Source organism: Bubalus bubalis, chromosome 12 (genome assembly GCF_019923935.1).
Source record: "Bubalus bubalis isolate 160015118507 breed Murrah chromosome 12, NDDB_SH_1, whole genome shotgun sequence".
In the NCBI taxonomy this organism is placed as follows: domain Eukaryota; kingdom Metazoa; phylum Chordata; class Mammalia; order Artiodactyla; family Bovidae; genus Bubalus; species Bubalus bubalis.
Window position 1 is genome coordinate 80,422,345 of NC_059168.1, and position 17,414 is coordinate 80,439,758.

The 17,414-nt window shown below is 37.3% G+C and overlaps 1 protein-coding gene across 6 annotated transcripts in view; it reads right to left on the minus strand.

Moving 5' to 3' along the window:
* Positions 1-17,252, minus strand: part of GEN1 (GEN1 Holliday junction 5' flap endonuclease) — a 28,649-nt gene extending 11,397 nt beyond the window's left edge. The window contains exons 1-9 of one of the 6 annotated variants that reach the window (XM_044926224.2): positions 16,830-17,252; positions 15,860-16,014; positions 10,885-10,991; positions 10,383-10,555; positions 9,303-9,489; positions 5,738-5,914; positions 4,092-4,202; positions 1,752-1,825; positions 115-206 (exon numbers count right to left, since the gene is read on the minus strand). In XM_044926224.2, the coding sequence (XP_044782159.2) occupies positions 115-206; positions 1,752-1,825; positions 4,092-4,202; positions 5,738-5,914; positions 9,303-9,489; positions 10,383-10,543 (802 nt within the window). In that variant the 5' untranslated portion in view covers positions 10,544-10,555; positions 10,885-10,991; positions 15,860-16,014; positions 16,830-17,252. Of the gene's footprint in view, positions 1-114; positions 207-1,751; positions 1,826-4,091; positions 4,203-5,737; positions 5,915-9,302; positions 9,490-10,382; positions 10,556-10,866; positions 10,992-11,954; positions 12,006-15,859 lie in introns of those variants that run through there. The other 5 variants (XM_006051883.4, XM_006051886.4, XM_045162302.1 and 2 more) reach the window with 5 other exon arrangements.
* Between the last annotated feature and the right edge of the window lie 162 nt (positions 17,253-17,414).

Consider the following 17,414-nt stretch of genomic DNA (forward strand, 5'->3'; position numbering starts at 1 on the left):
GGAAGGTAGGTAAGTAAAAAATACCAAAGGAATAGAGATGAAACATAGGTATATACTAAACATAGGTAGCTTGACAGCAGTGTTCTAGAGATATCATTCCTCATGTCCGCTTACCTGGATGGGAACACACAGAGCAATGAGCCAGTTTGTTAACAAGTACTGGTTGTGAATTAGAGTAGCAAGATTTTTCACTCCACTGATTAAACCTTTAAAAGAAAATGGTTAAAAAAAAAACAACAAACAAATACTAAGGTCATCAAACTGCCATGTTCTCAAAGGTCAGGCTATTCTGCTCCTTTCCATCTGCCTACTTATTTTCCCTTTGGCGGTAAAGTTGCTGTCCTAGCCTGGGAACATAAAAAGATAAAAAAATTTAAAACTCAGGGGAAGGTTAGTCTAAACTAATAAAAATTAGAATGACAGATTATTATAAGAAAATATAATCTCATTATTTTCAACTGTGAAGACAAACATAAAATATTGCCAAAAGTTCGCCTTTGCTGAAACTGTCTCAATAAGAATGATTTATAGTTAGCCAAGAGTCATATTTGTTTGCTTTTCCTTTTTTATTCTTCACAATTCCCAAATCATTCCTTAACTCATCCCCATGCCAAAGTACACCTTTGCTTTCCTGCTTTGGAAAATAGTAATCGCTGATATTAATAATGAGTTTATTAAAGTCTTAGATCTATCATTAGCCTTACAGTGGAAAGAGAGGCATCTTAGGAAAGAGCATGAATATCTGAAATCTTACTCATGGTCATTCCAATCTTCATTTCTACCACTTGATGCTTCTTTTCATTTACTCACTATCTCATACCTCCTAGAGGCCAAGATTATTTTAACTGTCTCAGTGTCCTGGTTCCTTTCCTTCTATTCATTCTATGCTTTATTATCATCAATATTCATTTTTTATAAAACATTGCCCTCATCAAGGAAATATAATTGATAGATTCGTTTTGAAAGCTCAAAACAAAACAGCACAGTTTGAAAACTTCAATATACTCTTATCTTAATTTTCCTGAATCCTCAAATGAAGTCAAAGTGTTAGTTGCTCAGTCATGTCCCACTCTTTGCAACCCCATTGACTATAGCCTGCCAGGCTCCTCTGTCCATAGGATTCTCCAGGCAAGAATACTGCAGTGGGTTGCCATTTCCTTCTCCAGGAGAATTTTCCAGACCCAGGGATCAGATCTAGCTCTACTGCATCACAGGTAGATTCTTTACCTTCTGAACTACCAGAGAAGCCTGAATCCTCAAATCATATAGTCTGAATTCATTATAATTTGTGAATACAGAACAAAGGGTAGTGAAGTAAAACTTTTGACCAAGTGTTACTAATTAAATATTTGCAACATGTCAGACATTTCATTTATAGAAAAATACAGTATCAAAGTATTTATATAAAAAAATTTAAATATAAAATTATATTGGTTTATCTTTACTTGTTGATAAAATAGTCTAAGATAGCTTATGGCAAATGTCCATGGTTATAAACAAACAAATTTGACATCTTCCTACTTGCGTTTGTAGTGAGCTAATAACATTGACTATACAAAGCATGGCTTAGGACATGTTCTTTTCAGCTTTCTTTGGAAAATGCCAGAATAAATAAGTGATTGTCAATGAAAATATAGATCAGCTTAAAAATACAAAACCCTTTTTTGGAAAGCCCAATACTTATTTTACACACTATTAAATTCAACAAGACTAGAAGACTAATGTCATAAGCAAAAATAATTTTTAGTTACCTCTGAAGTAAACTTTGCCCTTTCAAAATCTTTATCAGTTTTAATGCTTGCTCTTTTCCAACTCCAGGGACTCCCTTTCAGAAAGTGGGAAAAGAAATTCAAATGTTAATCACTAGAGAACAGATTGAAAGATGATGACTGTGCAGCTCAGAGAAGAAGGTAGCTCTACGTGTGCAAGACGCATTGTTAGGTGTAAATGAAAACTGCAGAAGAGAATATGCTGTGGCTTAGATTTGGAGGTTAAATAGCGATTACAGTGTTAACTTATGTAACCAAAAATGTCAGAAAGTTACATACAAAAGCACTTACAGTTTATTTTAGGAGAGGGAGGAACAGCATTTTAGATGAACAGCATTTCATTTTCTATGTTCATTATTTTGATAATATTTTAACTTAACCTAATGATGCAATATTTATAATCAGGAAAAGGCATGTTCTTTGACTATATGAAACATTTAATATTGAAAGATCGAGACATCCAATAGAACAAAGGAGAATTCCAAGTTAATCCTGAAATTAGTAACTTAAGAAAATTAAAACAAACATTTAATTTCCAATACTATATATATATATATATATATATATACACACACACATACATCTATCTATCTATCTATCTATCTATCTATCTATAAATGTATATTCACATGGTAATTTCTGGTTTAGATTGAGTCTTCTAGTTCCTATAAAAGTTTATTAATATGTCTTTGTAAGCAATGCTGCTCTTTAGCCAATATGTATCAGGATACACATATCAGTGTTAAAATACTTCCAAACTGGTTAGTAAACAGTCACTGCCCACATATCCTGAGTGCCTGCTGGCAAAGGAGTCTTCTCCCTAATGTGAGTTCCCTTCTCAACCCACCTACACTGAGGATTAGGGTTACACATGGCACAACAGAGGGTGCCAGAAGCTCGTTCCATTTCTACAGCCTATGTCTTTAGTAAACCAATTACTAGATATTTTGCATATGACCCTTCCTGTACTAGCATTTAGTTACATATTAAATTTTTTTCCAAAAATTTTTTCACAGCAAATTATGTTATTATAACAGTGTCTTAAAGATCATTAAGTACAATGATATAAATAGATAGCAGTTTTGGTTGCAAAGATATAAAAAATCAAAATAGGCAAGGCTAGTCTATAATGTAATAAATACCACTATTTATTAGTGGTTTTTGTGAGTTCAAGTTTGCAAATTTTTTCTTATATTCAACACTGGGTTGTTTCCAGAAACCGGTTTTTGTGAGTTCAAGTTTGCAAATTTTTTCTTATATTCAACACTGGGTTGTTTCCAGAAACCGGTTTTTGTGAGTTCAAGTTTGCAAATTTTTTCTTATATTCAACACGGGGTTGTTTCCAGACTTTAGTTATGATACAATTACATATGAAATAGGAATCTTCTATTTCAGAATGAGAACTATAATAATTATTTTTTTGTGTTATTTAACAGCTTTTTTTCCTGTTTTCTTGTTAAAAAAAATGATTGATTTCTCTATTTGGTCACTGGTGACACAGATTAGAAATCAGAATTAATAATTTTACTATCCTATTATTTTTTCCCTCTTCTATGACCTAGTGAAAAAAAATACATGTCATCCCTCTTTAGACTTCTCTTAGGTATACAGTCTATAGTATAATGAAGGATTTAAAAAGGATACAAAGATGATCAGCAGGGACATAATAATGGGACTTTATAAAAATAGTAGGAGCTACAATATAAATCATTTTGTATTTTTAAATATCATACTTATGAATGGGGTTATCATTTTAATTAATTCATCCCTCACCTATTATACCTGTCACTGAGCATGTATTGTTATCTTAAGATATAAAAAGGCTTTCATGAGCAAAGCTCAATGCAGTGCTAAGAGGCATAGATGGATGAATGACTTAGCCCAATAATCATGTTGCCTAGCAACAGTAACAATAACATGGAACATGTGTACAGTTAAAAAGTTACTATGGAGATTCAAAACCAGACACAGACAAACAGTGATAGAAACTAATATTGGCATGAGACAAGAAAAGAGTAGCTCCTATTTCTCTAAAAGGACAGTCAAATGTGCACATGAATCTCTTATAGTAATAGTATACTGAGATTCAAGCTGTAGTACCAGTTATGATTCTATTCTCATTTACAACATTCAGTGTCACAGTGAGAGAGCATTTTAATGTCACTTGAAATGTTGATTATTTTAGTTACTGAATAGTTTATTACACCCACATCTAAATTAGGTCCTTAACTATATAATACCATATTATATTCATATTTATGTACCATGTAAGGTATGAAAAAAAGCCACTATGAATACTAAATAAATACAATTTCAGCATACCTTTGGAAGATAATCACAGCCAAGTAGTATTGCCAGCCCAACCAGAGCATCTCTATTCAAACCTAGTTTACTATTGATGGATGACATTGTGTAACAGTCAACATGTGGGTCCTAGAAGAAAGTACAGATTAAGTTTCATCTTCAGAAAACTAAACAAAATCAACATTGTAAAACATAATCTGTCAAAGCTGCTTCTAAATATTTATTCCTAGAAGTTTAAAATTATCTTGATCACCAGAATCTTCATATAACCTAACATTTTAACATCTGAAAATAAAATTAAGTTTCAAAAATAGCTTTAAAAAAACAACTATAGTAGTCATTTTTTTCTTCTTGTTTTTTGGTGTCTACAAAAGTAGATTTTCATCTTACATAATTAAACATAAAATGTATACTATAGAAAGTAAACATTCCCTGTAAACGCATCATCTGAAGTAACTTATTGACAGCCACGCATATTCCTCTAAGAAACTCTTTTCTTTAACACATATATACGAATGCTTATTTAAAGTAAAAATAGGCTTATATAAAAATACTATTTTGCAATATTTCTTGCCCACTAATACATTTGGATATCTTAGTTGCTTCAGTCATGTTCGACTTTTTGCAACGCTATGGACTGCAGCCCTCCAGGCTCCTCCCTCCATGAGATTCTCCAGGCAAGAATACTGGAGTGGGTTGCCATGCCTTCCTCCCTGGGTGTCTTACTGACCCAGGGATTGAACCCGCATCTCTCATGTCTCCTGCATTGGCAGGTGAGTTCTTTACTACTAGAGCCACCTAGGCCTCAATGACTGCTTACTATTATACTAGATGGACTCCAAGACAGTTTTTCTCAATGGGGACACTGGGAGCATTTTCAGAAAGATAACAGAATTCTCTGGCAAATGGCTTAGTTTTCCTAGCTTCAATCCATCAAATGTCCAGTCTCCCTTGCTCAACCTTGAACAGTTACAATGAATATGTCCCATGTATAGTACCTGCCTCCATGAAAACCATGGCTGTATTTAGCCATTCCCTATTAATGGACATTTGGGTTGTTTGCCAAGTTTTTGAAAGTATTGACAATGCTGCAACTACTAATAACATCCTTATATATCTCTCTTTGCATACTTGGAGGTGTTCTGAGGCTTACTAACAGTGGACATTCTGGTTCAAGGCAATACATACCACATGACATTTTATAATACATAATTGAAACTGATTTAGAAGTAAACCATGTGAAACAAATCAAGTTCTTAGAGAAATCCACATTTAAAAGAGAATGAACCATGCAGTAGTGATATTTTTAATATGAGTAAGCATTTTATTTGGCAATTGCTGTGTACCAAGCATTATGGTAAAGAATACCCCTTGCAATGCAGGAGATGCTGGACCTATCCCTGGGTTGGGAAGATCTCCTGGAGAAGAAAATGGCAACCCACTCCAGCGTTCCTGCAAGGAGAATCCCATGGACAGAGGAGCCTGGCGGGCTATAGCCCGTAGGGTTGCAAAGAGTCAGACAAGACTTCGCGATCACGTGCACACACACAAAAAAACACAAGCATTTCGGTAAGCATTTTATACATTTTAGTTTATCTTCTAATAATCCCCTTTAAAAAATTAGTTTTTAAAACAAATGCTGAAAAAAGAGAAAGAAAAAATACCTTGGTGTTCATAGTGAAATTCCTGTAAACAGTCTGGGCCCCATAAAGGAAAGCGTCTCCATCATTGGTGAGGCAGCCATCCACATAACCACTGGCGTTGAGGTATGCACACATGGCTTCAGCTTCACCAGCAGCTTGGACCCAGGGAATTCCTAAGCATTCCAGCATATCAAGACACTGAAAAGAAAAAGTAGGTGCAACAAATTTAACAACATTTGCATTGCTGCTTTTTACGGTGTTTAACTTACTGTTATATTACAAATACTAATAGCTTTCTAGGTGTGTTTTAAATTATGATATTTAAGAAATAATTGGAAATGTGAACACTGAATACTTTAGAGCATTAAGGAATGATTGCTGAACTTCTATGTACATTAATAAATACTGTATTGAGTCATGTTTTTATTTTTTAAGAGCCGTATCTTTTAGAGAAAGGTACTGACCCATTAAGAGAAACAATATTATGTGTGGGATTTGCTTCAAAATATTGTGGAAGTAGGGAAGCGGGTGGGAGTATAGGTGAAACAAAATTGCTCGAGTTGATAATTTTTAAAGATTGGTGATGGGTTACTTTTGTATTTATTTAAAATTTTCTGTAATGAAAAGCTAAAAATTTTGATGTCAATTAAAAAGTAATCTATATCCAATTAAATATTAATTTAAAAATTATTTTTTTAAGTAATGAATATTCAATTTTCACTGTTTAGTGTTATCTCAAGATTTGGAAATATCTTTAAATTATAATAATTAATCACATTAACATTTACATTTGTAAAACTATAGCAATCCTTTTCACATGATGACCATCCCAATATGAGCTCTTTCAAAGAAGTTGCAAGTACACAATTTTGGCTTGAGAACGTAAAAGTTTACTTTTTATCACCTCCCCTGTACAATGAAACTCTCTTATTGTGGGAAACCACAAAGGGGCCTGTTGTTGGAGTGCTCCAGGGAAGTCACAAGTCTGTGCAGGATGTCTGTTATCAATCTGCTGATGTATAAATAATCTCCTATAGCTTTCTTTGGGTTATGAATTTAACTCTGTTGGGTAGCTTATAGTTCAGCTTTACAGCTTAGTGCATTCTTTTTTGTTATATGTCACACTCTCATTCTATCATTGGGGAATACTGGGTATGGTGAGGGAAAGTGGCTATTTACTTGTTTCTAGAGGGACAGGCAATGGCACCCCACTCCAGTACTCTTGCCTGGAAAATCCCATGGACGGAGGAGCTTGGTGGGCTTCAGTCCATGGGGCTGCTAAGAGTCGGACACGACTGAGCGACTTCATTTTCACTTTTCACTTTCATGCATTGGAGAAGGAAATGGCAACCCACTCCAGTGTTCTTGCCTGGAGAATCCCAGGGACGGGGGAGCCTGGTGGGCTGCCGTCTATAGGGTCGCACAGAGTCCGACACGACTGTAGCGACTTAGCAACAGCAGCAGCAGAGGGACAGAATAAGTATCTCTTGTTTTAACTGATTGTTTACATGTTATATTATGTAATAAAAAACCTCTGCCAGATGTTGCCCAAGGTGGACAAGGTTCAGAAAGACAAAGTACCAAGTCAAATAAAAGGTACTTTTCAGGACTCAGGCTGGGCACCTTAGGGAGACAGACTTGTTACAGGTGCTGCTCAACTGAAACATAGCTGTTTCTTCCTCACCCCTAGATAAGAAGTATCCTTTCATTAAAAACAACAAGAGTTTAAGTTATTCCAGATTCTTGTGCATGTCCTCCTAACTCTTTTCAAAAGCTAGCACAGAATTTGTGATGAGGTTGGCTGGAATTTTCCCTGCCCTAAGTCTCTATGATGTGGGGCAGAGGTTGTTTTGGAGGACTAATTTGTGCTTTTCATGCTTGCAACTAAAAATGGCAGTAGATTAGGAGAACGTAAGGCCTAGTAACAGACTGTTACTAGAAAAATATGATAATGATTAATGGGCAGGCAACACTGAACCAACATAAAATGTCTAAGAACATCACAATTGGTGAAATAAAGGAATAAGAATAGAAGCATTTTCTCAAAAAGACAAACATCTTTTTCCTTTATACTGGGTGTTTAATGCCTTCAGTATGTGAACCATAGATATTTCTAGGAACTGATTATATAATAATTAGAATACAGTACAGGTATTTTCTTAAATTATTGATAGTCATTAAGATGGAATAATCACTAATTGAAAATTACTTTTTTTAATCACATGAAAATAAAAAACAGAAAAAAAATGGACAAAACTTCTGGAGAAAAAAGCTTATTAATTTGTGCAATGTCTTTTAAAAGAAATTAAACTTTTAACCAACATTTAAGAAGAAAAACAGGGATGTGAACTCAAAACAAATATCATAAAAGGTTTATATCCTTAGCCTATAAAGAAACTGAACAAAACAAAAAGTAAAACCTCAAAAAGGTTAAGCGGGAAAAGGACATGATGTTCATTACTTACAGAAGGACTCAAACTAACTTAATGTTTAACCTCACCATTAAAAGAATATGACATATAACTATGTATTATATGTATTTATATGTACTATATAAACCAAAAAATGTCTTTGACTTTGCATACTAAATAGTACAAAGATAAAACTCCTAATATCCAAAGATTTTGTGTACGCACTGAAATTGCTTATCTCATATCTGTATTGGCAGGAAGTAGTTGGCAAGAGTTATAAAATCCTTTCTAAACTTAAGTCAATCAAGCCCACTTTGTGTAATTTTATTTTCAAATCACGAGAAAAAGCTATGTTCACAAAAAAATGTTTCTCACGATTTCATGTATAATAGAGAAGAACTGAAAAGCAAACAATATACAATATACAATCATGGGGAATGATTTCAAGTACAACCATTACAAGTAATAATTCTGAATAGAATATGGTAATAGGGAAATACGGGTATGCTACGTTAAGTGAAAAGTCCAAGATAAAAATTACTTGTGCATGATTATGGCAACTTTAAAAATTAAACACATTTAAAAAGATACAAAATGGTTATAGCTTCCTATTGTTTTACTTACACACTTTATCTTATTATATATATATTTTTTAAGATATATAATATTTTTTAACAGATAAATATATTAAAATAATACCTTTTTATAATTACAAAGCCCTGAGGGAAGCCAAATCAAATTCTATCTATCAACTATCATTAATCCTGGATGAGTAAAGTATGAATTAATGAGACTGCTATTCTGGGAATTTGTTAAGTGCTGAAGGTTTCATAAAACTTAACATATTAAGTCCCAATTATGTACCAGTTGCTTTAGATATATTTATATTTTCTCTAATTTTCACTATAATCCTGTAAAGTACTACTACCCTCATTTTACACAGTAGGAAATGAGGCAAAGATAGTTTAAAAATCTTGCCCCTAGCGTTTCTAGATGCCAGAATCGGAACTTGAACATGGGCGAGTTTCACTCCAAAGCATAAACTCTCTTCTCTATTCACATTGGCCTTTTAGTGAAGACAGTAAGTATTAAAGATATTGACCAACAAAGTTTATTACAGTAAAATACACTCTTTAATTCAAATCAGAATTATTGAATCAGGCCCGAATGCTTACCTCCTTTAAGACTGACTTAAAATATGATCTCCCTGTTTTCTGAGACCATGTTTTTCCAGAAGGTCCATATCGGACCTGATTCCTCTTACTGATGACATCAGCTTTCAGGTGCGGGGGTTCCCCTTCCATAACAAACACCAGCTTTACATCCATTAGCGTTAAATATGAGATACGAAAAAATAGATTTCTGAAATAGAAAAAGTTAACGATACTTTAATCATCATATATGAATAGCAGAAGTCAACATTGCAGAATGACATAATGGCAAAGACACTAGTATCAAAAATGCTACATGCAATAATGTCTTATTTATTATGATTTTCAGTGGACTGAACTGAGAAACCACTGCTTGTTTTTTTAGCAAAGGAGATTTATGATTATTCTAATTGCTATGTGGGAAATGGTTTGGAGGAGGAGGAGGCCAAGATACGAGGGAGGGAAGCTAGTGAAAACCTCATCTCAACAGGGCATATAAGAGACGTTGCCATACACTGAGGTAGTGCTTCTGGAGAGAAGTTTGTGAATGCGACATATATTCTGGAAGGGGAACTGGCAAGACTTCAGATGGATTGGATATGGGGAGAGGTAAAGCAGGGGAAGAATGGCTCCCAAATTCCTGCCTTTTAGTCACTGAAACATCCTAGGGGATATGTTAAATAGGCAGTCAGGTATGAGTCTGAAGCTTCAAGGGTATGAGGTACAAATGTGTGAGTCACCAGTACGAGGTGGCTCAGTGGTAAAGAATCTGCCTGTTAATGCAGGAGACATGTGTTCAATCCCTGGGTCAGGAAGATCTCCTGAAGGAGGAAATGGCAATCTACTGCAGTATTCTTGCCAGGAAAATCCCATGGCCAGAGGAGCCTGATGGGCTACAGTCCACAGGGTTGCAAAGAGTTGGACACAACTGACTGACTGAGCATGCACACACACAGTATGGAGATGGCAAATGTGGCCATGTTAATACATTTTAAAATCTCAAAATGCAAAATGGCAACAACAAAACAAATGAATTGGAAACAAAACCAAGATGTCCACTGCTTATGCCATCACCTATCTATATTTTAAGAATGTTTACTTTACCTGAGGTGGGGCTTCATGACTGTCCCAATCATTTTTTTGACTGTCTGTGCTTCACATACCCAGAGACTCAGATCAACTGCAATGGTTTTCCCACTGAGACTGTGCAAGTGTACGTGTTGTTTCACAGGCTCCAAAATTTGCCACAAGTCATTTACTCCCATCCTGGTGGTTATCTGTTATTTGAAACAAACTTTTCAAAAGATTGTCAAAAGACATAGAAGCTCAGAACAAAAATTTAGACTGTATTTTGAGCTAGTTGGGGGTGATTCATAAATAGTATTCTCATTTCTTTTACTGGTCAGCTCTTCAAGATGAATCAAGAATACCTGAAACATTAAAAATGGTGGTAATACACTTAGTGGCTACAAAAATACTGATGCAGCAACTGAAAAGTTATTAGCAGAATATAGCATGCTGAATTTGTCCTTAAAATCCACTCATGTCACCCAATATGTTTCTCTGTATTACTGAAAAATAAAGTTACTTTAAAATTTAAAGTCACCAAATGTCAATGGTTGTCCCTCTTCATTCTTCCTTCTTTTCCACGCTGCCTGTAGCAGTGGCTGACAATAAAATTTTTCACATGGTCACATTAATACTGCATGAAATCTGGAAAATAAAAGGAAAAATTACCCTCATCCCAAAGGGTGGTAATTAGCTTTGCTCCAGTGAATAATAAGAGCTAACAAATGCAGAGAAAATCAAAGGATCTAGTAATGTGTATTTGTCTTGTTGAGAATTCACTCCTCAATCTACATACCTAAAGAGAGAATAGGACTAGTCCTCTATCATAATCAGGAAAAAACAAAAAGACAAAAAGAAGAAGAATGCAAACACATGAACAAAAGACAAAAACACAGGATTAATGAAGGAAAACTGACGGAGAAGTGGAGGGGAGATAGAAAATGAAGAATTGAAGAATAGGTAATTATTTTTCTAAAAAAGAGCATCGACTTTTAAAATTATGTCACACATGTTCATTGTGGGAAAATACATCTTTTTACAGAAAAATATTTTAAAATGACCTATAGTCCCATTCGGGCTTTCCTGGTGCCTTAGCAGTAAAGAATCTGTCTGCAGTGCAAGAGATGCAGGTTTGATTCCTGAGTCAAGACAATCCCCTGGAGGAGGGCATAGCAACCATTCCAGTATTTTTGCCTGGGAAATCCCATGGACAGAGGAGCCTGTAGGGAGGGCTGCAGTCCATGGGGTTGCAAAGAGTTGGACATGACTAAAGCAACTGAGTACAGCAGCACAGTTTCACTATTCAAAAAAAAACTAATGTTAAACTGTTTTCTATGTACATGGTATTAAAAAAAAAATTGGCTTAAGCTCTGCTACCATAACCTGCTTTGGTATTTTCTATATGCAAGTTTTCCTTTATTAAACATCTATAGCTGTTTTTCTTTTCCTTTATTATTTGATAAAAACTGTTATGTAGCATTTGAAGATTCAGTCTGACTATATAACAGATCAGTTCAGTTCAATCTCTCAGTCGTGTTCAACTCTTTGCGACCCCATGGACTGAAGCACACCCAGCTTCCCTGTTCATCACCAACTCCCAGAGCTCACTCAAAACTCATGTCCATTGAGTCAGTGATGCCATCCAACCATCTCATCCTCTGTCATCCCCTTCTCCTCCTGCTTTCAATCTTTCCCAGCATCATCAGGGTCTTTTCCAATGAGTCAGTTCTTCGCATCAGGTGGCCAAAGTATAGGAGTTTCAGCTTCAGCCTCAGTCCTTCCAATGAATATTCAGGACCAATTTCCTTTAGGATTGACTGGTTGGATCTCTTTGCAATCCAAGGGACTCTCAGGAGTCTTCTCCAACATCACAGTTCAAAAGCATCAATTCTTTGGCAATTAGCTTTCTTTATGGTCCAACTCTCAAACCCATACTACTGGAAAAACCATAGCTTGGACTAGACAGATATATAACATATCCTCTGAGTCAATGACCTTATTTCATTCTAAAAACACAAGAAAAGATACAAAAACATATTAAGACAAAAAACTATCATCATAATGTAAAACCATTCTAAATAAAATGTAACCGTATTGTCTGCTCCTTTAACAGAGTCCATAGTAAAAGTAAATGCTCTCAATTTGTACATGACTGCAAAGAAAATAAATGCTGGAAACATGGTTGTCCTTCTCTGAGCTTTTCTGAATCTTAATTTTAAATGTGGCCAGTGTTACCACAAGTAGTATTTTGTACACTCATTTTATGAAGAGCTGCACAAACATTTACTCATATGTCACTTTAGAAGGAATATTATAGATTTAAATAGAGAAGAAAGCATTAGCTAATGGTGGTTCCAGTGCTTGTACTATTTCACAAGGCCCACAGATTGAATGTGGGTGACATTGCAGCAGATCCAGAATCAAGATTGTCTTGCCTAAATATTAAGTAACGAAATATGGATGTAGTCATATTTCAATTAAATATGTGGTCAATAAAAAGCAATGTTCTATAACTTTATGAGTTCTTGAGTATCAAACATGACTTCAGTATGGCTTTTTTAGGGATGAGAGTCACACTTTCTGGTTTATTGCAGAACACCTAAGAACAAGTCACCTGGTCTCAGGCAAGGTGCATCTTTTCTCCAGCCCTTCCAGATGTAAAGCTCACTCCTTCCAACCATGGCTCTAACTTTTCACCACATAGGTTGACTGCACTCCAGTATTCTTGCCTGGAGAATCCCAGGTATGGTGGAGCCTGGTGGGCTGCTGTCTACGGGGTCACACAGAGTCGGACACGATTGAAGCAACTTAACAGCAGCAGCAGCAGCACATATATAAATAAATAGTAACGAATGAAGGGTGTTGGGTGTCACATAGTGCAGTGTTGTTTGTCATGTACAAACACACATTTATGTATAGGACTGAAATGTAAACTGTACTCCTTCTTTGGTTAAGCTGCACAGGGATCTTAGTTCCCCAACACAAGCCCCTTGCAATGGAAGCCCACAGTCCTAACCACTGGACTGTCAAGGAATTCCCTTCTCCAAGTTATTGATAAAGAAAATCTAATCTCCTACTTTATCTTTACATGGATGCACAATATGGACATGAGTTTGAGCAGGCTCCGGGAGTTGGTGATGGACAGGGAAGCCTAGAGTGCTGTAGTCCATGGGGTCACAGAGTCGGACACGACTGAGCTACTGAACTGAACTGACAATAGGTATCTAATTCTTGATTCCACCACCTCTCCTCAAAACTGTCTGCTGCGTCACTTTGGTCATGTCCGACTCTGTGCGACCCCATAGACGGCAGCCCACCAGGCTCCCCCATCCCTGGGATTCTCCAGGCAAGAACACTGGAGTGGGTTGCCATTTCCTTCTCTAATGCATTAAAGTGAAAAGTGAAAGTGAAGTCGCTCAGTCGAGTCCGACTCTTAGCGACCCCATGGACTGCAGCCTACCAGGCTCCTCCGCCCATGGGATTTTCCAGGCAAGAGTACTGGAGTAGGGTGCCATTGCCTTCTCCCCTTATAGCCCTAGTACGGATTAAATGTAGCAGGAATTCAGAGCTTCAAAATAGAATTGCAATATTGCACTAAGAAACATCACCAGCAGCTACCCTTAGTCATTCCCAAATACTCAGTTGCTTAGGCCAAAAACCTAGCAGTCATTCTTGATTGTTCTCTCTACTAACAGCAACTTGATCAGCAAGTCCCTTGTCTCCAAAACACCCTAAACCCGCATTTCTAAAGAAAACTCCCTTAGTTCTTTCTGCAGTCTCCTATCTGGCCTCCCTGCTTCCACTTTTTATTACGTCCTACTCCTACATAATCATTAGAAGCTACACACAGAAGCCATTTCATTCTTTGTCCCTTTCTTGGAACCAGCTCTGCCTTTGAAGTGATACTAAGTAGCTATGGTAAGACTATAAAGCATTTAAAGTTCCAAAAAGGGACAGAATGTAACAATTGTTAAGATATCCAAGTACAACTACATTTAAAGATAGAACTGATGGATCTTGCATGAGGTCATGATCAACCTTAAAAGGTTACTTGAAAATAAGCTCAGCATTAAGTAAAATTTAAAAACACTGCACATAATACATAGCAAACTCAACCTAAACTGTGTATAATTTTATGTTCCACTTTTATTTAAATAGGGTGAAATTTGAAATGTTTTGTGGTGTAGGATTTGATGAATCTCTACTCATATTTTATAACATAATGACTTCATTGACATCAATCTGCTCATGCAATCAATGTATTCATATAAAAAGAATCTCCTAAAATACTCTTAATTCTTAAGAATTAATATGATGCAAGAACACTTATGTGAATGTCAGAGAAACCCATAGCAAATAATTTTATAGCCTTACTAGTGGCTTCAATTTATTTGCTTTAGTGAAAAAGCATTGGACTTGGGATAGAAAACATAGAATTTTGATCTTGGATATACATTAACTATATATGTAACCTTGGGAAGACATTTAACCCATCTACAAAATAAGAGGTGTTAAAACAGATGAATTACAAGATTCTGACATTCTTTGAATCTCATCATCAATTTTGATAGCCTGGTATTTAAACTCTATTTCAGATTATTATCACTTGGTGGAAAAAACATGGATTTCTAGTTTAAAGAAAGAGCTTAAGAATCCCCTTCAGATTAAAACAAAACCAAATCCTTTGATGTAACCATATGGTGCCCATAAATCAGTTTATGCTCCTAAAACTTCTTTAAAAGCTAATAAGCTTTTATTGGTTAATTATAAAACTGAATGAGGTGAGAAAAGCACAGAACCTTGCTAATTCCACTAATGAATCAAATTTAAAGAACACAAAAAGAGGTCAATGGTTTTATTTATGCAAAAATATACATTTTAATAAACTAACAGTTTTCCAGTTTTATTTCAGGCATGCTGCTAAGTCGTTTCAGTCATGTCCGACTCTGTGCAACCCCATAGACAGCAGCCCATCAGGTTCCTCTGTCCCTGGGATTCTCCAGGCAAGAATACTGGAGTGGGCTGCCATTTCCTTCTCCATATTTCAGGCATAAACATTAGAAATCTTTTTTAATGATAAAGAAGGAAATACTTTTAATTTCCCAATTCTCACGTAGATAACTGTATTTTCATATAAAGTTTGGTAAACTGTATAAAATTTATTTCAGTACAGGATTATACTGTACAGGATATACCACATAATTTCACTAATTAATGCTATGTTTATTGTTTTATTTTCATCTGAATTTAGCCTAAACTTTGAAGCATAATATAACCCAGGCTTAAAGTATAATATAACCCAGGCTTAACTAGTAAACACTTATTAAATGCTTATAATTTACCAGAACTTATCTTGCTGCTGGAAATACAATAGGGAAAAAGATCAAGCCCTGCATTTAAGGACTGTGGTTAGATGAGCTAAAAAGGGAATTTCAACAATGAGACAAGTATAGGCACTGAAGTAAGGCTAGATAGAGGAAGACGAGCATACAGATCTGAAGAAGGCAGCTTACCTAGTGTAGGGCATCAAGGAAGGCTTCCTAAAGGAAGCGACAGCTAAGCAGAGACCTCCCAACCCTGTTTCCCATCTCTTACCAAGGACACTTCGGTCAGAGGCTGTAGAGTTTTCATCTATTTTGACTATGTCATATGTGTGTCATGACAAGGGCTAGGATAGGAGCATATATTTGATTATCTTTAGAAGTAAAGGGGTAGGAATTTTTTTTATTGGAGACCCTAAGTTTGACATCAGTTTCTTTGGGGGTGTTCTGGGTTAGCGGTAAATATCTTTTTTCCATCTAGAAAGGAAGTGTTGGAGTATAGAAAGTGGATTACATAGCTAGATTAGCATGTCACGCGAAGAGTTGTGTAAAGGCAGAAGTGGAAAGTAAAGTACTGAAAGCTAAGCCAAGGAATTTACACTTTCTTTAGTTCCGATGTTTATTGAGAGGGTTTACAATGTAAACCAGGCACGAGCTGGTGGGAGTGGGGGCGGGAAAGAAAGATTGTATATACAAACAACCACAAAGCCTTAAGGTAGTTGCTATGAGGGAAGTTATTTTCAGAGTTAACACCGAAAAGGAGGAACACCCAAGTGTGCCCACAGGGTGATCGAGAAAGGCTCGCCCAGGATGGCCTCGCACCTGGCGTGGGACTTTGCCCCACGGGGCCCGGGCAAGACCATTTGGGACCCAGGGCCTCGGCTCTGTGCTTAGCGGCGACGGACATCTCCCCCGCAGGGGCGAGCCGTGGGGCGGGGAGACCCCGGGCTCGGAGAGCCGGAGCCCGGCCGGGAGTTCCGGGCCGCGGTCCTACTGGACCCAGAGAGAACCGCGGGCTGTGTCCTGGAAGGAGGGGCGGCCGAGATAGGAACGCGAGCATAGAGCTCGCCTCCAACCAGCTTGCAATAGCCCTTAGATTGCAAAGGAGCGGGTAGAGGGGCCTGGGCGGGGCTGTCTCTCCACAGATCCGCGAGGGACTTACCCGGACAACCCTGCTTCCTTGGATTTTGGAAAGACGCCCCTTCTGTCATTTACCAGTTTGGTCTGAATTCTAACTACTGCTGCCTCCAAGTTTCTAAATGTTCCTCTACTCAAAAAAAAAAAAAAAAAGAAAGAAAGAAAGAAAACGAAAACTTCCTTTATCCCTCCCCAAGCAAAGCCTAGAGTTCAGAGGCTTAGCACTCAGGCCCGGAAGGCTCCCCGGAAACCACTTGAATGCGGCGCCTCAGCCACGCGGCTCCGCCTCTTCCGGGAAGTGACTACCGCCTTTCCGCGACCGCGGCCGTACACTCCGCGGCGGCGCCCAGCCAGTCGCTGTACGCATGCGCGGAACTGTAGCCGCCGTTGGGGTTCCAGGGTGGTTTTTTTTTCTTCCCGCTTGCAGTTAAGCAACTCACCCGCCCCGACCCCTCCGCGCATCCCACAGTCGCAGAGCCCCGGCGCTCCTCCCAGCATCCCCACTGCCCGCCCAGGGGGTACTTCCGGCCCCGCCTCCTAGACTCCAGTGGCGCGAAAACCCCGCAGCGCGCACGCGCGGGCGGAGTCCCGGCGGGCGGAGGGGGGGGCG